General features: G+C 37.8%; 1 protein-coding gene across 3 annotated transcripts in view; it reads right to left on the bottom strand.

The window, feature by feature from the left end:
• lrmda (leucine rich melanocyte differentiation associated) overlaps positions 1–23,252 on the bottom strand; it is an 885,542-nt gene that overhangs the window by 845,630 nt on the left and 16,660 nt on the right. For all 3 annotated transcript variants that reach the window (XM_043678941.1, XM_043678940.1, XM_043678939.1), the window contains one exon: positions 8,700–8,800. In XM_043678941.1, the coding sequence (XP_043534876.1) occupies positions 8,700–8,800 (101 nt within the window). The remainder of the gene's footprint in view (positions 1–8,699; positions 8,801–23,252) is intronic.

The raw sequence follows: 23,252 nt of genomic DNA, 5'->3' as shown, positions 1-23,252 counted from the left end.
AAACCAACTACAAATTGACAATAATTGGCAGTGTATTCAGGGAGGAGCTAATGTGAAAAATGGAAGACAAATTTGTTGCACCAAGGTCCACGATCTTCCAAGATTAGCTTTAAGGTTTTTTTTTAAGCACGAAATTTTTGGTTTCACTTGGCATCTCTGTCAGGTTATACGCAGACCGAGGTTATGTGGAGCAGAAAACAGGGACTATACATCATAAGATGGAAATGTTTTATTTTTCAATAATACAAACGTTTCTTGCTTGAAAGTAGTAGAAAAATTCAGACTGCATTCTGGAGAAAATGCTCAGCCCATGACACTGAGCATTGTACAACATTTTTGTCAACATGAAAAAAAATTAACAATTTCAGATGGCATCATAAACATTCCCAAGAAACCTGCTTATGTCCATATAAAAGTATTACTTGCTATTTATCCCAAAAGGTTAAAATCACATCAACAAAATTCACACCAATTTTATTTTTTCGAAATAGCAAGGCAGGCATGAGGTGAAAGAATAATTTTATCGAAAACCGATCCTTTCAAAAATTGCAACTTGCATGTACATACAAATTCTTCAGTTTTGGGGAGAAAGGGATATTTATGGCATTGCCATTTCATGGAGGCAAGAATCATTACTTTGGCGTTACACAGTTAAAGTTTCAAGAGCACGAGGATAGACATAAGAAATGGGATATCAACGTAAAACTTATGACTTCTTTTGTTCCCATTCTACATATGTCTTTACATGGACCAAAATTTAAACAAAAGAATTTATCAGGTTACAGACAATGCAGATTGCATTCCAGTTAAATAATTGTATTTCCCTGACCTACACTGCATCAAGAAGAGCAACTGACATCCTCAATTTTAAAATATAAACATACAATGTCTGGAGTGTCTCCATTCCTTTCCCAAAAGAAATGTACTCTATATAGCCATTTGTATGTGGGAGTGTAGAATTTCATGTTATTAAAGATACTTTGTTATTCATGAAACTTTATGCTTGAAAGCCTAATACTGGATTAAGCAAACTGCATAGGACCATAACAGTTAGCTAATTTCAATTATTTTAAATTGGATAACAAAATTCTGTTTTACTCTTTAAATATCTGTGTTAAAAAGTGATTATTAATTCATAAATTAAGTTGTTAAAGTATCCATTTTTATCATGTTTAGGAAGCCTTACAGAATGTAAGTAAAATTTGAATTGTGCACATTTCTTACCACAGAATTATATAATTTAAAACTTAGCATAAAAGGAAGAGTAGAAATTGTTCAATTGAGTTTTTTGTTTCCAATGCAAGTCTATTGTATGTTTGTTGTAAAATCCAAATCACTTCAAAAGCCAAAGCAATTTATTTTTGTCGTGAAAATATAATCTATTTCACTTTGATTGTGAGCTATCCATCCTGTCAAATGCATCAATTACAATGAGACTTGAAATTCATGACTCACTGCAGTGGTGATATGTTGCAGCTGACCTAAAATGTGAATAAATAAGTTTTAAATGTTTAGAAATACACATTATAACAAATATTTTGAAAGTGGTGATCATCTGGAATACTTGCAATTGTGAAGTTACAGTAATAATTCAAAGAAACAAAACAAAGTAGATTAAAAGAAACATAACAGATTTCACATGCCAGCAAAAATAAAATATTTTGGTTACTAAACATTGGTAATACTGGTAATGCATTTAACTAACTTTTTCAGGTAGAGCTCAACCACCTTATAAAGTACTGAACCATTTGCTCCGTGGAAAGAAGTTCACCTTCCTTCAAAATAGAAAGGTCACACAAATGTTAGACTTGAGGAAAACAATTAGCATAAGCATGTGTTGTTCTGTTCCAAACCTAACACCAGAGTTTGATATAAGAATGCCAATCAGCATCTTGCAATTATAAGTCTGGAGTTAACAAACTAATTGCCTGGCCCTTCATTTTTCACAAGGTAGCACTATTATATCAATATCGCCTTCACAATCTAGTAAACTTTCAGACTATTTGGCCAAACCTTTAATTTGCTATTTAAATATCACCATGCAAACAAATATTTCATTTATCAATTTGATCACAAAATGAACGACTTTATGATTAAAAACTATCAACTGTACAATCCCCAACTCTTCAGTTGCTTGTCAATATTTAGCAAATTAGAACAAAAAAAAGCATTCAGGCTTATTTATTTCATCCATAAAAAAAATTTGTACAATTTAGAAATAAATCTCAACATAACTGTTATAAAAGCTTGCTTGAGAAATGTAAGCCATCCTAGAACCTTAAACAAATTAGATTTCTTTTTCTTTTGGATAAGGACTTTAAGATCTGGATGTTTTTCTTTTCCTTCCCCCAAATTATTTTTTAATTCTGGTCTTGTTTTTGTATTTTAAGATGGTGCCATAGAATGGTGACTTCGTATACTTTCCACTGTTCTGCTCCATTCTTGTACTTGACTAAATGTGACAATAAAATCTAATTCTAATTCTCGATTTTTCAAACTTTCAATAAACATGCTAATATATTCCAGTATTACACACTGGCTTGCATTACGATACAAATGTTACGAAACTATTACAAGATTAGGCTATTGCTATCCTGATGTATGTTGATGTACCTTCGGAAAAATGAAAGGACAGACAATTTCATGCAATGTTACTTTCAAACCACTGGTTCATTAAGGGTATTAATTCTTTGATAAGTACACATTTTTACATGACACACTAGAGTTATATCTCAGAACAGAGTTTGGCAATTATTAATATCTGACAGAATCATACCCTAAGTGAATCAATTAAACTACAGTATTCAGAAGTTTAACAGAGATAACTGTTTCAGACTGCAATTTTCACATGATAAAAGGTGACCATTCAGGCTTCTTTGAAACCTGACAGGTCAAAAAAAATCATAGAAACAAAAGCACCTTACAACCATCATCTCTCCTCTTTACTTGTCAGATCAAGTTTACTAGTGTTTGAACTGAAATGGCATCACCGTGCCAACTGCCACGAGATGACATTTCATGTCTTGACAAAAAAAAACTTTTTTTTCTGTTTGCTCCATATTAATGTGTCACATTTATTGATCAAGCCCATTCCTGTAGCCACAGAAAGCCTTTTGGTTTACAAATGGGAAACTTTGATGTTCTGAAGATAATAAAAAGACCAAAATCTGCAAACCAACTACATGCATCATAAAAAGAAAGATTTCTACGCCATAACATCTTTATTTGACTTGGCAGCTAATGAGTGTGACACTATAACAAAAAAACTCTAAGGCTAACAGTTCATGGAAATACTTGTACTTTTTAAATCAGTTGCCTTTTATGCTCAATTAAACTCTATAGAGTCCGACACATTTCAATTGTGAACTGCAATCAATAAATTTTGAACAGTAAAGTGAAGTTAGAAATGTGCATTTTTTTTCAAAACAGTGAAAGGTTTAGCAATAAGTTTCAATTATTCATGAAATTCAAGACAGCCTAAACAATTTTGAAACACATTCATTCAGAAAGTAAGGAGGCATGCAATGTAGAGAAATCTGGCTGTCTGGATACAGGATTAGCTGGTCCATAGAAGACAGAGGGTGGTGGTAAATGGAAAGTATTCAGCCTGGAGCTCAATGACCAGTAGTGTTCAGCTGGGATTGGTTCTAGGACCTCTGTTCTTTGTGATTTTTATAAATGACTTGGATGGGGAAGTGGAAAGGTGGTTTAGTAAGTTTGCCGATGATACGAAGGTTGTTGGAGTGGTGAATAGTGCAGAGGGCTGTTGTAGGTTGCAACAGAACATTGACAGGATGCAGAAATGGGCTGATAAGTGGTAGGTGGAGTTCAACCTGGAAAAGTGTGAAGTGATTCACTTTGGAAGGTCAAATTTGAATGCAGAATACAAGGTTAAAGACAGGATTCTTAGCAGTGTGGAGGAACAGAGGGATCTTGGTGTCCATGTCCCCCCAAGTTGATAGGGTTTTAAGGTGCATGGTGTGTTGGCTTTCATTAGCAGGGGATTTGAGTATAAGAGCTGTGAGGTTATGCTGCAGCTCTATAGAGCCCTGGTTAGACCACACTTGGAATTCTGTGTTCAGTTCTGGTCACCTCATTATTGGAAAGATGTGGAAGCTTTAGAGGGGGTCCAGGATGCTGCCCAGGCTGAACGGCATGACTTTTGAAGAAAAGTGGAGGAAGGTAGGGCTTTTCTCATTGAAGTGAAGGATGATGAGAGATGACTTGATAGAAGATATTTAGAGGCGTAGGTAGAGTGGATAGCCAGAGACTTCTTTCCATGGTGAAAATGTCCATTACAAGAGGGCATAATTTTAAGGTAACTGGAAGAAGATTTAGGGGAGATGTCAGAGGTAGGTTCTTTACACAGAGAGTGGTGGGTGCACGGAATGCACTGCCATCAGTGGTAATAAAGTCAGATACATTTGAGACATTTAAGAGACCCTTGGATAGGCACATGGAAGATAGTACAATGAAGGGTACATAGGTTAGTCTGATCTTCGAGTAGGATAAAAGGGCAGCACAGCATTGAGGGCTGAAGAGCCTATACTGTGCTGTACTGGTCTCTGTTCATTATATTCTTTTATAGTTAAATTATCTTTTAAGGTTTTAAAGAAAACAAAAGGAATGTTTCAATTTTTTTTAGATGGCATGATCGGTATGCGTTCATCAGATGCAGTGTATGAAGCACCCTCAAAGAGAACATTCAACAAATTAGTAATTGCAAAATAACTTCACGATTGATTATGAGCTCTTATGGGTGACGAGAATATGTCAATCCGAGATCTTCAAAGTAGGTGCAAATGTTTTCTCCAGCATTGTGGCCAGCTTAATTTCGAAGATTCACCAACTGCATGGCATAGAATGCAATTAAACTCAAGCCTACAATCAAAGATGCAACTCTGGTGATCTTGTCAGAGATGTTGACATTATTGGAAAACTTTGGACCAGCAAAAGGATAGACCCCAGGGTTTTGGGCAAGATAAAATTAGCTTTGTGACAAATAATGACTGGGAACTCAATGGCATAATTATTTAGCTCAGAGGTTTCTACAAAATGGTGTTATTACTGAGCACAAAACCATGGTACAGTATTTTGCAGTAAGATCAGATCAGCACTCATAACATCATATACATAATAGGGAGTAAAACAGAACTTCAGATTCTAGTTCAATTTTGTTCTGAGATTGTGGTAGCACAGATGACATTATCCATTATTCCATCATGCTTCATCTGCAAGGGTTCCCAAATGAAGAATCAACAGAGGTAGTGATTAAAGACATTAACAGATTGAAATTTAAAAACTACTTGTATATTTGCCATAATAGTCAAGCTATTTGGGAATGAAGGCAAACCACTTAACAGGTCAATTTTCAGCTGTTACTTGACCTCCTTTTAGGTCACATATTTAAACATGTCCCAAGCTACCATTCCATTGAATGACTGGTCCAAATAACTACTCAAGTCAAAAATCTTAAGGAAGTAGCAGTACTGAAGTTCACAGTGGAGAGATAGGCAATGTAGCCAATTAAACCTCAGCAGTAGCTTCATGTACTTACCAGTCCCAAAACTTGCCAAATTTAGGCTGAGAATATAGATGAAAAAAGTGGCTGTATTGCTACAGGTAGATAGAAAGCACTCCATATCATATAACAAACTTATATGCATTTCTCAGTTAGATTTGGACAGTCTTGAGCATAATAAATCTCTTAGAAGTTAAAATACCTCTCTGACAAAGCAATAACTATAAAGTATCAATTAGTCTATAAATAACAAGATCTGAGGATCTGAATATATTTATTACTTTGAGTTTCAGTTAAGAATCTACAATGTTAAGTCAATTATTGTGAAGTTATTACTGTTAAATTAGTTATACAAACATTTATGCACTATATTTGATTCCATGATGCATGCATACCTGAATTCCGAACATATATTACTATTTTCCAAGTTACTGAGGAAACCTTGACTTTTCTCAATGGAGCCAGATGTTTACTAGTAATGTATAAAAACAAAAAAATAAAACAAATCACTATCCTACAGATTTACCCTACATAGGCTTTCAAAAGTATAGTTCTAGGATTCTCATGCTGTTCTTGTGTTTTGGATAAATTCCATTGATACTGCAGCCTATTGCATCTCGAGTTTCCAAAAGATATATTCCAAGTGAAATTAGGTCACAGAAACATTAATGGGGCAGCACTGTGGCTCAGTGGTTAGCACTGCTGCTTCACAGCACCAAGGACCCAGGTTCAATTCCAGCCTTGGGCTACCGTCTGTGTGGAGTTTGCAAATTCTCCCACTTCTGCGTGGGTTTCCTCCCACAGTCCAAAAATGTGCAGGTCAGGTGAATTGGCCATGCTAAATTGGCCACAGTGTTAGGTGCATTAGTCACAGAAAAATGGGTCTGGGTAGGTGACTTTCGGAGGATCAGTGTGAATGTTTTGGGCCGAAGGGCCTGTTTCCACACGATAGGGAATCTAATCTAATCTAATCTAAACATTTTGCTAGCTTCTCATGAGCAAAATAGCTGATGTCCATTGTACAATATAAAATCCACAAACTTCTGTGTTGTTGTATACTATTGACAAGAACCTTTGGACATTCTGCAACTACTGGCTACTATAATCTGGCCCTGAAAATAAGCCAAGGTAATTATAACTACAAAATAGTTTGAGTCTCATCAATGACAATGAACTACCCAGATTTTTTTTCCACAAATGTGAGAACACCACAATGCACAAATTACTTAGAATGGATCTTTGAATCATGTGAAAGGACTCATGGAAATAATTCTATTTCTTCTACAAGAACAAACTGCTACCCTTCAGTATTTTTAAATGTTACCAAATATAGCACATGACCCTAGAAATGACTGATGCCAACATTAGTCGATGAATATAGGTGTATATTATTCCTCTGTACAGTTAAAGCAAATTACTTCCTTCATTAAAATAGCTGAGAGGTATGTAAGTAGTATAAGCGTAGTAGGTCACTTGACCCTCCAGACTGCTCCTACATTCAATAAGATCATGTCTGATCTGACTGTAATTTTAGCTCACTGATCTGCATGCTGCCCATAACCCTCAACTACCTTATCAGAAATCTGTCTAACTCATCCCTGGTATTCAATGACTCAGTGAACACTATTGAGACAGAAAATTCCAAAGAATCACAAACAGAGGAAATTCCTTTTCATCTCCATCTGAAGTGGTGACCCCTAACTTTTAAAAATAGTGCTCAGAGAACTAGATTCCCCATGACAGGAAACTCATCTCAGCATTCATCCTGTCAAGTTTCCTTCAGAATCTTGTATGTCTCAAAAAGACCATTTCATTATTCTAAATTCCACTGGGATCCAGCTACTCGATGTTTCTACTTAAGAAACCCCTATTTATTCAAGGAATCAGTCCAGGGAATTTTCTGATTTGCTTTCAATGCAAGTGAGTCCCTCCTTAAGTAAGGTGGCCAAAACTATCCACAAAATACCAACTATTAAGCAGTAACACACATTTAAACTTTTCTTGTAAATGAAACAATAAAAGGTTTGTCCTCTTAGTAGCCAAAATGAACAGGAATACCAATGCAGGGGAGAACACAGGCCCAGCACAGGGAAGAGAACAACCCCAGCAGAAGGGAAAGATCAAGTCCTCATGGGAAAGCTCAGTGGGGAGAATCTACAGACCCATGGTTAAGGAAGGATTGTAATACTGAACTTCATTTCTTTATTTTCCTACTTCATACTAAGAAGAAATGTAATGTTAAACTTTTAACTTATTTCTTTACTTTTCTACTTTACACCTAAGATTTTGAACCTTTTTTGTTAAGATGGCACTAGGAATGGCAACTTTGTACACTTTTCACTGTACTCCTGTATCCCTATATTTGGGAGTAGGTGACAATAAACCCTAATTCTAATCCATTTATAGATATATGTATTAACATATAAAATTATATTAAATGTTCCAGATAAAAATTCTTAAAATGGTTCGACTATGCACACAGTGGAGCCAATCTTGAAGTTTTCCCATTCAACTCTGAACACTGAATGCTGGTTCAGCCTTACCTGAATAGAAACTTACAGCATGAAGAAGGCAGGCAATCTAGTGACCAATCTGCAGAGCTAGAGAAAGAGAATTCAAGCTCTTTTTGTTCCTCGTAAATTGAGGAACTTGATGATTTGTCTGAGTGGCCTCCAGGAAACACTGGTTTAGCTGTATTATATTCAGTATAAGATGGGTATGGTGTGTGCCATGTGACATGCTTGAAAGTCAAATGTGCTCTTGAACATGATTTCAATGTTATTCAGCCCGAATGCCACATTTCAAGGTCATCTCAAATTTTCAGTTAGTCAGAACATATGTATTTATTGCAAGTTTTACATCATGACTTGTACTACTAGGTAAAGACAGAGGGATAGCAATTAGTAATTATTCTCAATGCTCCAGTTACAAACACCATCTGATCAAGCTGGTATTCTAAAACACAAACATTCAAATGATCCAAAAGTAGAAAATATACAAAGGTGTATTAAGCTCAGAGAAAATCCAAATTGACACGTATGATGCATTCATTGCTCTTTTAACTTCACATGTCACAAATACGACATTCATGGAATAAGAATGTGTGTTGAATTTAGGTAGTGCTGTTTATACTCTTGATATAATGTGGCGTGATGATGCTTATGGATTACAACCTTACCGTAGTAGATTGAAACTAAGATCTAGACGCTTCGTGAAATGCCCATAATTCCTCCCAAGAAATTCTGGAATACTTTCACAGTCTTGACCAATATAAGACACCTGTATAAAACACATGAAAAACATTAAGTTGAAAAAGGATGAAATCATATTAATCTTTTGCAATAGATATTTTCTGCAGATTTTATTCTATTGAATAGCCCTGCAAAAATAATATTGATGGGACGTATTAACATAGTTTTATCCAATATATTAATTAAAAGAATGAAAATAAAAAAAAACAGAACATTACTTTCACAAGAATCAGCAGAAAGCTTTTACAAAATAGTTAGAGTACTGTAGTTGGGCAACTTTTTTTGAATTCAAGAAATGGATTGTAGTTTTAATCTGACCTAAAGAATAAGAACATAACATTAAAGCTATAAATAACCACATAAGCACTACTTGTTCAAGATCTTTAGTTATTTTTAACTTCACATCCCCATTTGTAACATTGGAAGCTGCATCAAACATTCAGTTCAAAAAATTGAAGAATTATTCAAAATTGAAGATCTGTTAAATCATTCTAACAGTTGACTAAGCTCAAATTGTCAGTAAATTTCAGTAGTCTTTTAATTACAAAGCAAATTTTTTTTAAAGTCGGATTAATTTGCCTGATCATGTACATTTACAGTCTTTTGAAATGGATGGGAAAATGGAGTGCACATCTAATCTCTGATGCATTACACAAGGTAAATGATTGTTACTTTTGTAATATGCCATTCCATTTATCACTTCAAATGAAGAAACACAATTACACTTCTGGAAATTGCTGCTTTGTCATGAACACAGGTCAAATGTTGGAAGAAGAATTCAAATATAACACTATATAAAAATGTAATTTATTCTTTTGTATGAATTTCCTTTTGGACAGAAGGAAAATCTGTCATAAAAAGGAAACTTCAGAAACAATAGGATAAAAACGCTGTGATGCACTAGGTGGCTCCTAAAAGATGGAAAAGAACGAATACATTCCAGCAGAATTTTAAACTTCTTAAAAATGAACAAAACCATGTCCAGTTCCACAGGTACAAATTGAGTGAAGCACTTAATATACCTGCTTCCCATTCAGTAATTACATCAATAACTTGCGTTCCTTCAGTTCTTATAGGGTGTTAAGCTGTCCACTTTGTGGAAAGCAATTCAAGGAATGTCTTCTCGATGAGGTTTTGGGGCAGTTTGTGGCAGACTCTAATAGGGAACAGGCAACTCTGGATTCGGTGACGTGCAATGAGGTAGAGTTGATACGGGAGTTGAAGGTGAAGGAATCCCTAAGGGGGCAATGACCACAATATGATTTGAATTCACCCTGCAGTTTGAGGGGGAGAAGCTGGAATCAGATGCAACAGTATTACAATTGAGTAAAGGTTATTACAAATATAAAAGAATGGAGCTGATCAGAGTTGATTAGAAGGGGAGCTGAGCAGGAAACATGGTGCAGCAGCAGTGCCAGGAAGTTCCGGAGGTATTAAGGAAGCACAGCAGATATTTATCCCAAGGAAGTAAAAACATATTTAGGGGAGGAGTCAACCATGGTTGACAAGGAAAGTCAGGGACAGCTTAAAAGCAGATGAGAAAGATTACAAAAGATATGAAAATTAGTGGGAAGCCTTTCAAAACCAGCATAGGATAACTAAAAAAAAATCAATCAATCAATGGTGGTGGTGGGGTAGTGGGGAGGAGAAGAAGAAATGGGGACAAGCTAGTTAGTAATAGAGAAGATTGTTATATCTCTGCAAATCTCTTGCAAACTAAGAGGGGCAACACTGGATGTTGGACCACTGTGAAAAAAGGCTGCAGTGTAATAGCAGTAATGGGAGGAAAGAAATGACGGAGGAACTGAAAGACACCAAAACTTCAAGAGGGGGTCAGGGGCTAAAGGCTAGTGTGGTGACCACGGAGAAGAAGGTGCTGTGTATGCTAAAAGGTCTGAAAGTTACCAACACTGTATGGACTATATTGTAAGGTTCTGAAGGAAAAGGCTGAGGAGATTGGGGAGGCATTAGTTATAATATTTCAGGAATCACTGGAGTCAAAGGAGGCCCCAGAGAACTGGAAAATGGTTATTGTAACACCCTGTTTAAAGAAATGAGAAGTTATAGGGTATTTAATTTGATCTCAATCGTTGGCAAGAGCCCATTAAGCATGTGATTGCAGAGTACTTGGAAATGCATGCTAAAATAAGACTAAGTCTGCATGGCTTCATCAAAGGCGAAGTTTGAATTCTTTGAGGAGGTAATGAGCAAGTTAGACAAAGAAGAGCCCAGAGGATGCTAGGGTCTATTTGAATTTCCAATGGTCTTCCCAAGGTGCCACACAGGAGGCTGCTAAATAAAACAAGTGTCCTCTTAAATAACATAAGAGGCATGGTACTGGAATACATATGGATTGACTGACTGGCAGAATGCACTGAAAGTGGTATTTTACAAGATGGCAACTAATAACTTATGGAGCAGCTTTGGGGCCATAATTATTCAAGTTATGCATTAACCATCTGGATGAAGGAACTGAGGGCATTGTTGCTAATTGTGCAGATGACACATAGATAGGTAGAAGGACAGGTAATGTTGAGGAGGTGGGGAAGCTGCAGAAAGATTTGGACAGGCTGGGAGAATTGGCAAAGTGGCAGGCAGAATATAAATGTGGCAAAGTTTGCAGAACAGACTTGATGGGCAGAATGGCCTAATTCTGCTCATACATCTTATAAGTTTGCACTTTGGTAGGAAGAAGTGAGGCTGAGACTATTTTTTAAATAGGGAAAGGCTTGGAAATCTGAAGCACAAAAGGGACTTAGGATTCCTAGTTCAGGATTCTCTCAAGATTAACATGCAGGTTAAAGTGGCAGTTAAGGTGGTAAATGCAATGTTAGCATTAATTTAAAGGGCTAGAACAGAAGAGCAGGGATTTACTGCTGAGGCTGTATAAGGCTCTGATCAGGAATACCGTGAGCATTTTTGAGTCCTGTATCCAACTAAGGATGATCATGAAGACGGTCCCGAGGAGCCTCACATGAATAAACGGCTTGTTATATGAGCAGTAGAGGACTCTGGGTCCACACTCAATGGAGTTTAGAAGGATTTGGGAGTGGGGAATATCATTGAAACTGACAGAATACTGAGAGGCCTGGTTACAACAGATGTGGAGAAGATGGTTTCCACTAGCAGGAGAAACTAAGACCAATGGCATACCTTCAGAATGAAGGGACGACCCTTTCTAACTGGGGTGAGGACTTTTTGTTTCCTCCAGAGGGTGGTTAATCTATGGAAACCATTGCCACAAAAGGCTTTGGAAACCTTATATTGAGTGTCTTTAAGACACAGATATGTAGGTTCTTGATGAGCAAAAGGGTCAAGAGTTACAGGGAGAAGGCAAGAGAATGGGGTTGAAAAACAGATTAGCCATGAATGAATGGCAGAGCTGTTATGGACCAGATCAAACTTCCTGCAAATATGTCAAGGAGATAGCCTAGCCCTAACTTTTATTTTATATAAAGACTAAAGTAGGTTCTGTGTTCCAGATGCAATTCGATTGGTCACACTATGCAGCTTTAAGCAAAGCACCACTTTAATTCTTACCCCCAGTTAAAATTATGAACAAAACAAAACAAAACAAAGAAGAATGGGTATAACTTTAACTCAATTGAAAAACTTAACTGAATAACAGATTATTTAACTACTAAATAGCAACTATTCTGATATTGTCAAATCCGATAAGCAAATGTTTGGCAAAGGCAAAGTTAGTAAAATAGATTGTCTCACATAATTTTGGCCACAGAAAGGGAACCCAAACTTTTACCTGTAATAGAGATCAAACAACTCCCACAGCCAACTTCAAACTCCAACAGCTGAATGTGAAATGAAAACCCTGGCTCAGTGTGACCTATTCATACTGCTTTTATTGTTCCATCTTTTTAAAAAACCCAAAGACTCTCAAGCTGTTGACTTTATTGGCTTGGAGAAATCAGCTTGGCACCTATGGCTTAAAACCTCCCTTCAAAAAGAAAACAGGGACATTCTGCTCCTATATATCCTATGGTCTAAGTTAATACAAAGTTGAAGGGTAAACACTGAAGTAAAATATGGAGTTTTAATGGAGACTTATGGTTTCAGCTTAAGTGTATGAACAGACTGGGCAATGGCCCAGTGGTATTATCACTAGACTATTAATCCAGACATCCTAATGAATGAGCAGTGCTTCGTAACCTAATGCTTCCAAATGAACCTACTAGACTATAATCAGGTGTAGTGTGATTCTGAACTTTGTCTATCCCAGTCCAACAGCGGTTCCGCAAGGGACAAGCGAAAGAGGCAGCGAGCACGCAAGCAAGACTGCGAGAGTACGTATACACACACATACATGTCTGTGGGGTGAATTTGCATTTATGTAACTGCAGATACGTTCTATTTTGTTCAAAAAGCACACAATCTGCAGGCAATCAACCCATGTAACATTTTATCAATTCCACCTTTGGAAATAGAACCAGTCTGACTCAAGATTGAGAAAAAGACAAACTCTAACCTCAGACCTTTAAATACATTGACTGAGCTGAGATGTCATCTTTATTAAGTTATCTCAAGAACATGATTTGAAAGAAGTTTGGGATTTACATATTAATGAACTGAAACCTGCAACCCATTCTAAAAGATGAAAGACTTAACAGCAATCTAGGTTTGTTCAATATATCGTATCAGTTGCATGCGTGACACGATAATCTTTTGCTATAAATTCTGTCTTATGATCCTGCTCCACAGTTACATGAAGGAGCAGCACTCCAAAAGCTCGAACACCCAAATAAACCTGGTGTAGTATAACTTGTTGTAGTTTTTAAATTTTGTCCACCCAGTCCAACACCTTCACATCACACTTCGGTTTAAACAAAACAGAATTTATTTACAAGATTACTGAATGAAACACAAAACCAAATAACAACATATCTGAAAGCCAACAGACTATACCAACTTAATGATGCTGCTCCAAATACTTGCAAATTCCCCCATAAACACCCCTTGGCACAAAAAAGGTAAAAAAAAAAATCAAACACAGGTCTTACAGGACAAAAATCAGAGAGAGAGCCTGCTTTTGAGGTCCAGCAGTTTTTTTTTTAAGCACTACTGACTACTACAAAAAACCAAACCAAGCCAAAGCAGAGACAACCTGAGCTGGGAGAACTGGCCACTGCTCTTTCATTGTACAAAGTGTTTTGTTTAAACTTGAAGGCCTTCTGCCTGAAGCAGTATCTGTTAGTTATGATAAACATGGCCCTGAAACCCTTCAACCTCAGACTTTAAGAGTCTGTTTTTTTTTCAAAACTCTCCGAAAGAAAAGCCAAGAACCAGTATAACCTTGTTAACGACCAGCATCATCACACAATAAAGCTAACTTTATTTTACCTTAAAGAATTTGCAGTTTTTCCAAGTGGATTTTACAAACAAATAGCCACCTTTTTAAAAAAGAAAATAAAAATTTAAAACCACCTCTTAATAGGGAACTGAAAAAATAATTCCATTCTCAGTCTTGTCCACAACAGTGAAGATAATTATTTGCGCATCACCTATAAATAATTTATCTTTGCTCTTTCACAGAACTTGCAACTTCAAACCAAGAAATTTAGAAAGAAACACTAAAAAGGTGGAAGATGATGGTTCAAAAAGACATTTCAATGTCTTCACATACAAAATTATTTCTACAAAACATAATGAAATTAATAGCACACTACAGTTTAGTAAATGTGCAATAATTAGTTCAGTGCATTTTTCTGCCACATGTATATTGCTGAAGTTCTAAAGTAGTCTGAAAAATCTAAAGTTCTCAACAGTTAATTACACAGCTTAAGCAGGCTCCTTTTGTAGCAATGAACTCTAAGATCAAGTTTTCATCAATCTTTAAATCTGCTATCAATTGTTTTTAAAAAGCTGCACTTCACAGGTAATCACTAGCACTTGTCTCACAAAATGGCAAATCCTTGCTGGTATTGTCAGTTAAAATTGTGAAGTTAAAATATGAACTCTCATTAGAAATCCAAGTCTTAATTTTTACAAATAGCACAAACAAATTAAAATGAAAAGGCCTCAATTTCAGGCTACAAATTAAGAAAAGACATCTTTTCTTACCTCAGTCCTCGAGCATTTCACAGTCAATATTACTGGAGTGCACAAATTGTAGCAGCCAATTTTTGTACATTGTACAGTTGTCGCAACCAGTCCCCAGGTGATGTTCTTCAATTTGTTATAGTAGCAGATGGGATACCCAAATCATTAAGCCTCAAGGTAGAATCATAGAGTCATACAGTACAGAAACAAACCCTTCCAACCAACTCGTCCGTGCCAGCCAGGTTTCCTAAACTGAATCCCATTTGCCTATGTTTGGTCCATATTCCTCTGAACCTTTCCTATCCATGTATCTGTTCAAATAGGTATTTTCAATGTTGTAATCACACCTGCTGCTGCTAGTTCCTCTACAGTTCGTTCCATATATTTACCATCATGTGTAAATGTTGCCCCTTGGGTCTCTTACATCTTTCCCCTGTCATCTTAAACCTATGCCCTCTAGCTTTGGACCCCCCTACCCTGGGGAAATGGCCTTTGCCATTTACTTTATCTATGTCCCTCAATTTTATAAACCTCATTAAGGTCACTGCCTCAGCCCCCTACAGTGAGGAATGTTCCAGCCTCTCCTCAAACCCTCCAGTCTTGATAATGTCCATGTAAATCTTTTCTGAACCCTTTCCAGTTTAATAATATCCTTCCTTTAGCAGGGTGACCAGAACTGGACACAGTACTCCAAAAGTGGCCTCAATGTCTTGTACAGTTGCAACATGACATCCCAACTCCTAGACTCTATTGTCGAAACAGTGAAGGCAGACATGCCAAACGCCTTCATCACCCTGTCTAGCTGTGATGCCCGTTTCATGAAACTACGTACCTGAACTTGGAGTGTGTTTTATCAAACCTCAGTACCTTGCACTTACCTAAATTAAACTTCATCTGCCACTCCTTGGCCCATTGACACCATTGATCAAGATCTTCTAATGCTCTCAGATAATCTTCTTCACTATCTCCCATTCCACCAATTTTGGTGACATTTACCAACTTATTAACTGTGCCTATTTTCTCACCCAAATTATTTACATAAATGATAAACAAGTGAACCCAGCACCAAGTCTTGCAGCACACCACTGGTCACAGTCCTCCAGTCCAAAAAACAACCTTCTACTACCAAACTCTGTCTCCTACCATCAAGCCAATTTTGTATCCAATTGGCTAGCACTCCCTGGTTCCAATGTGGTCTAACCTTACTTACCATCAACCATGCAGAACCTTGTCAAAGACCTTGCTGAAATACACACAGACAACGTCTACCACATTGTTTTAAAGATGTGACCAAGATAGAAGACGACAAACTTAATCAGCTCATGATTCACCTGCTCCCTCAGTTGGTCCCAATTGGTTAATTTAAAAAAAAAAATCCTTTTGCGGATAACTTTCTCCAAAACCAAAAGGAAATCAGGTTTTAAAAGAAAGGAGCCAATGAACCAAGCTTGAGCTAAAGTGGGTTTGAGTTGTTAACTGCAAGAAAAAAAATGCAACACACATACACATGTATTAGGAATAATAAGTCCAATAAAAGATATGGATCAGTCTGCGTAATCATGAAGTAGAACATTGCAGTCATTATAGTAGAATTTACTGGCAGAGTTTGACAATTCTTTTTGTCCTTGTTCCTTTCATCAGTGGCTGGCTGGCAGCACTGAAAGAGAGAGACTTTGTTCCTTTTTCATTTCTGCAGTGCAAGGGTATTGAACGCCTGTTGTCAAAGCTGTAATCTACAAAGCATACTAGTCTACATACTAGGGCATCAGGCCACTTACACATTCACAAAGACCAGGGTGAGAGCTTGCTTTTAACCTTTATTTGCATATCCCTGGAAGGGTAAAACATAAGTTTGTCTGCAAGAAATGGCCTCCTGCTGAGGGGGATGTTGGGTAGTCAACCAAGTACTGTTATTCCTTTTTTTAAATCATGCTGCTTGAAGCTTCCTGGACTCTATACAATTGTAATGTCATAAAATTCTTCTCTAGACTGCCCTGAATTTATATTGCAGCCAAGATGACTGCTATCAGTCCTCCTTCAAAAGGTGCATGTTGGAATTTAAAGTTCAATGCTTCCTTTGGGGAGGTATGCTTATCACCCTTGGTCATGCCACAGTCCACAAATAGCAGAGCGATTACGACCAATAATCATATTTAGTGATGGTTGAGAGATAAATATTCACCAGGAAGACATCTTGCTCTTCAAAAGTGTCATAGAATTATTTTACATCAATCTAAAGTACATACTGGATCTCAAAATCTCATTAAATATATGGCACTTCAGATAGTGCAGCATTCCCTCAGAACCACAGATACATTGTATGTAGTAACCCTAAATTTCCTGAGTCAGCAGAAATGTACAAAGCAAAGACAAGCTTTCCCTATGGAATGGTCAGTCTATCATATGTTGACTTCAGTGTTTTCTCAAAGTTCGTGCATGTGTTTAGATTAGGTGTTGTAGCTCAGAACACTGTCTGGTTAAGTCCTAATTTAAAACAGACTCCATGCATTGGATGTACAATGTATTATTTGACAAAGGGCCTTTGATCACAGGGTTACACTGTATAAATATCAAGTTGCTTGAATGACAGAAAAACTCCAAGAAAATTACGATGCAATTAGGAAAGACTTAGGAAGCGTAGAATGGGGAAGGAAACTGCAGGGGATGAGCACATTAAAAATGTGGAGCATATTCAAGGAAAAGCTCCTGTGTGTCCTAGATAAATATGTACCTGTCAGGCAGGGAGGAAGATATAGAACGCGTGACCCGTGGTTTACTAAGGAAGTGGAATCCCTGATCAAGAAGAAGAGGAAGGCTTATGCTAGGACAAAATATGTGAAAACTCAGTTAGGGTGCTTGAGGGTTACAAGGAAGTCAGGAAAGACCTAAAAAAGAGAGCTCAGAAGAGCCAGGAGGAGACATGAGAAGTTGTTGGCGGATAGGATCAGGGTTAACCCTAAGGCCTTCCATAGGTATGTCAGGAATAAAAGAATGACAAGAGTTAAATTAGGGCCAATTAACGATAATAGTGGAAGTTGTGTGTGGAGTCAGAGGAGATAGGGGAAGCACTAAATAAGTATTTCTCTAGTGAACACTGTCGAAAAAATGAAAATGTTGGCGAGGAAGATACAGAGATACTTGCAGCTAAACTAGAAGAGATTGAGGTTCACAAGGAAATACAAGGAGTGTGTGAAAATAGACAAGTCTCCCCTGGGCCGGATGGGATCTATCTTAGGATCCTCTGGGAAGCAAGGGAAGAGATTGTCGAGCCTTTGGCATTGATCTTCAAATCATCATTGTCTACAGGAATAGTGCCTGAGGACTGGAGGATAGCAAATGTGGTTCCCTGGTTCAAAAAAGGATAGTAGAGACAACCCTGGTAATTACAGACCAGTGAGTCTCACTTCAGTTGTTGGTAAAGTGTTGGAAAAGGTTAGAAGAGATAAGATTTATAACCATCTAGAAAAGAATAATCTGATCAGGGACAGTCAGCACGGTTTTGTGAAGGGTAGGTCATGCCTAACGAATCTTATTGAGTTTGTTGACAAAGTGACCAAACAAGTAGATGAGTGTAAATCGATTGATGTGGTGTATATGGATTTCAGCATGGCGATCGATAAGGTTCCCCACAGTAGGCTATTACAGTAGGATATACAAAATGCAGAGGAATGGGATTGTGGGAAACATAGCAGTTTGGATCAGTAATTGGCTTGCTGAAAGAAAAGAGCGTTGTAGTTGATGGAACATGTTCATCTTGGTGTCCAGTTACTAGCGATGTACCGCAAGGGTCGGCGTTGGGTCCAATGTTGTTCATCATTTTTATAAATGACCTGGATGAGGACTAAGAAGGGTGGGTTAGTAAACTTGCGGATGACACTAAGGTCGGTGGAGTTGTGGATAGTGACAAAGGATGTAGTAGGTTGCAGAGAGACATAGATAGGATACAGAGCTGGGCTGAGAGGTGGCAAATGGAGTTTAATGTGGACAAGTGTGAGGTGATACACTTTGGACGGAGTAATCGGAATGCAAAGTACTGAGCTAATGGTAAGATTCTTGGGAGTGCAGATGAGCAGAGAGATCTGTGTCCATGTACATAGATCCCTGAAAGTTGCCACCCAGATTGACAGGGTTAAGGAGGCATAGTGTGTCTTGGCCTTTATTAATAGAGGGATTGAGTTCCGGAACCAGGAGGTTATGCTGCAGCTGTACAAAGCTCTGGTACGGCCACACTTGGAGTATTGTGTACACTTCTGGTCACCGCATTATAAGAAGGATGTGGAAGCTTTGGAAAGGGTGCAGAGGAGATTTACTAGGATGTTGCCTGGTATGGAAGGAATGTCTTACGAGGAAAGGCTGAGGGCCTTGAGGCTGTTCTCGTTAGAGAGAAGGTGGTTGAGAGGTGACTTAATAGAGACATACAAGATAATCAGAGGGTTAGATAGGGTGGACAGGGAAAGCCTTTTTCCAAGTATGAGGACAGGAAACACGAAGGGACACAACTTTAAAGTGAGGGGAGATAGGTATAAGACAGATGTCAGAGGTAGTTTCTACTCAGAGTAGTAAGGGATGCTTTGCCTGCAACTGTAGTAGATTCGCCAAGTTTAAAGCACATTTAAGTCATAATTGGACAGGCATATGGCATAGTGTAGGTGGGATGAGCTTCAGATTAGTATGACAGGGTGGTGCAACATCGAGGGCCAAAGGGCCTGTACTGCGTTATAATGTTCTATGTTAAAATAGCATAAATGAGCAGCCTGACCAGGGGTTTAAGGTTCATTAAAACCACCAGATAAGTCTCCTTCCAGAAGGAACAAGCAAATGTCCCAATGATCAAAAGATCAAACTCACTGTGGTAGATAACACATGGTTTTTGCCAGTGGCCTAACTGATCATCGCTGAAGATTGGATAATGTCTAGGATTAGTCACACAGGCTGCATGGAAAAAGGGTATAAGAGAATGTGCCTCAGTGAGTTTGCTAACTCAGGCTCAAGAGTCATCTGATCAATGACTGGAGGCTGCAATGGAGTAGACTAACCACCTATGTCTTGTCCTTAGCTAAATCTACATAAACCGGGTAACTTGCAATTATAACAATTATATGGGTAAGTTTGTGATGTGTTACTGTTATTGCAGAATTTTGTTATGGACCTTGCTCAAAGAGAACATGGATATATCCCACTTGTGGGACAGCTGAGGGCAACTGATATTCTAAGTAAAATGCAATAGACCTAGGAAGGTTGGAAAAAAGCCGACAACATTTGCCTAGATTTTGTGCTCAAGTCCTAAAGTGTGGCTTCACCTATACTTTCTGACTCAGGTGAGAATGCTAGCACTGACATCCATAGCGGACACCCACTGGTACTCACTTTGACCATGGGTTTAAGCATTAGAAGTATCAACTAATTTTGTTCAAAAGTTTAAAAAGTGAATTCTTGTATTGTTGAAATCAAACAAATGAGAATCAAATTTTTATTCACATTCTTCACAGCTTTTGGCATTGTTAGATTCCCATTTTGTATGCTGTTACTCTAACTATCCATTCACAAGTAAACCATTTCTCCTAATGGTTTCCCTTGGACTCCCACATCATCATCATCATCTCAAATCTCCTAAGATGACTATTGTCCTTTGGTAATATCATCCTCGGAACAGGGTTCGTTTCTATGTGCATTTTTGTGATAACAAGCTCCACCTCATCACTTTGCACAACTATTTTCAGGCTCAGTGCTGCAATATAGCTGACATTTGGAAAAACAAATTCCAGCTGAACATTGGGAAGTCTAAGCATTCCTCCATTTAAACCTTTATGTATATATACTTTGAACTCCAGAATATTCACAACCACAGAAACCTAGTCAATGCCAAATATGGCTTCTAATCCTATTTGTGCTTCAAACTCCTCTTTAATCTAACTCCATACCATCACCTTATCTCTGCTACTAAAAGTTTCAACGTTTTTCATCTCTATGCTTCACTATTCAAATGGCCACGTGGCCTCCCCACCTTAACTCCCTGTAAACTTACAGTTTATGTAAAATCTCTGCTGTATAGATCCCACCCAATACCAAAATCCACTCATTTGTCTTCATTGAGCTGCACTAACTTTGTTACAAGTTCACGCGTGATGTGGATATCGCTGGCTACACAACATGTATTGCCCAAATCATAACTACACTTGAGAACCTACCTTGAATCCCTCAAGTGACTGGAGTGCAGATACATCCAATCAGGATTGGAGTTTGAGGATTTTGACACAGTGAAGGAGCAAGAACATAATTCCAAGACTGGATGAAATGCTGATTGTTGTACTCACATATCTACTGCACATGTCTTTCAGAGTGTACCATTCAAAAGATAGACTTCAACTCTCACAGGCTCCTGAGGTGAACCTTTCATGCCTGAGAGTGTTGGAAGAATGTATCTTTTGAATGGTACACTCTGCTACTAAGCATCAGTGCTGGAAGGAGTGAATGTGGTGCCAACCAAAAGGGCTACTTTGTCCTTGAAGTCAAGCTTCTTGAGTATTGTTGCTGTTGAACTCATCCAGGCAGGTTGGCAGTGTTCTATCACACCTCTGATCTGTCCATTGTCAGTGGAGGACAAGCTTTGGGGAATCAGAAAGGGAGTTCTTTGCTGCAGAATTCCTAGCTTTTGATCTGCTCTTGTAGTCACAGCATTTATATGGCTTGTTCAATTCAGTTTCTGGTCAATGGTAATGCCATCGAGCATCAAAGAGAAATAGTTGAACACACTCTTGATGGAGCTGGTCATTACCTGGCAAATGTGTGGAGTAAATTGTACTCGCCACTTATCAACCCCAAGTATGGATCTTGAGCAGGTCACGTTGCATGTGGACAAGAACTGCTTCAGCATCTGAGTCATCATAAATAGTGTTGTTGATTGTGCATTTACCAGCGAACATCCTCATTTTCATGAGTGAGAAGGTCATTAACAAAGCAGTTGAAGAGGCTGGGCCTAGGATACTATACCTGATGAACTCCTGCAGTGATGTCTTGGAGTTGAGATGACTGACCACAACCATATTCCTCTGTACCAGGTTCGACTCCCATAAAGAGAGATTTCCTTCCCAATTCCAATTGGGTCCAATGTTGCTAACCCTTCTTGATTTCCCCACACAGACAAATTTAGCTTTAATATCACCAAACCTCTGACTCTTTTGTCAATGTTTGAATCAGGGATAAGGTGGTTCCGACAGAACCCAAAGTGAACATCAGTGAGCAGTTTAATTACTGCTCGATAGCACTGTTGGTGACATCTTCCATCACTTTACTTGTAAGTGAGAGTGAAAAGATTGGATGATAATTGGCAGATTGTCCTCTGTTCAAAAGGACATGACTGAACAATTTCTACATTGCCAGACTGATGCTATTATATAGTCAAAATACTATTCTTCTATTTGTTTACAGAAGCAACCAACTCTGCTTCTCCAAACAGACATTACATCTTACGCAGCCCCATCCCTCAACTGTTTGTTACGTTACTGATTTCGCAATTGAAAATTTTGTAGCAATATAAATATACAATGATAATATTCTCATATAACAATCACATTTACATTTTTGTCCAAGAATCTAATTATTTCGCGCACATTTTAGACATTGCACCTTGAAGTAATCCTATAAAATATAGTGCTGATTTCAAGTATAGTGTAGTAATTATTGAATAGAAAAATACTGAAAAGGATTCAATTAGAGGACTGCTGGATGCAATGGATTAAGTATGTACTCCAGCAGGGTCACACATTTGAATTCAATCAAGATTTAACTTGCAATTTACCTTTGTCTCAGAGCAAATTAAAATGAATTTTACCAGTCTCAACTCAGCTTCTGGTACAAATCTGTCATTTAAAAATTGGCACATTTAAATCTAAGCCTAAAGAAGTTTTTCCTATTTACTCATGGGATATGGCATCCATATCCAGAATTTATGGCTCGTCCCAGTTGCCCTCGAGAAGGCAGTGGTGGGCTATCTTCTTGAACAACTAAAGTTCACATACTGAAGGTAGACCCACAATATCATTAGGGAAGGAATTCCATTTGGCCTAACGTCACTGAAGGAACAGCAATGTATTTTCCCAGTCTGAATAGTGAGTGGCTTGAAGGGAAACTTCCAGTTGGTGGTGTTTCCATGTATGCTGTCCTTCTCCTTCTAGATGGAAGTAGTTGTGGGTTTGGAAAGTGATGTCTGAAGTGATAGATATTTTAAAAGTACACACTGCTGGTCGGATGTTTCCAATTCCAATCAAATGTAAAGAATGTTTTATCCTGAAAACAAATTGACAGACTCTCCTATTATTAGTTGTGGAATACAGAAAGAAAAAATGCAAAAAGTTTAAAACCTTCAACTAGTATTAACAATCACAAAATAAGAAACAGCACAAACAAATGTCTTCATGCTCTCAGTC

Source organism: Chiloscyllium plagiosum, chromosome 38 (genome assembly GCF_004010195.1).
Source record: "Chiloscyllium plagiosum isolate BGI_BamShark_2017 chromosome 38, ASM401019v2, whole genome shotgun sequence".
In the NCBI taxonomy this organism is placed as follows: Eukaryota; Metazoa; Chordata; class Chondrichthyes; order Orectolobiformes; family Hemiscylliidae; genus Chiloscyllium; species Chiloscyllium plagiosum.
This window is presented reverse-complemented; position numbering and strand designations above follow the sequence as displayed.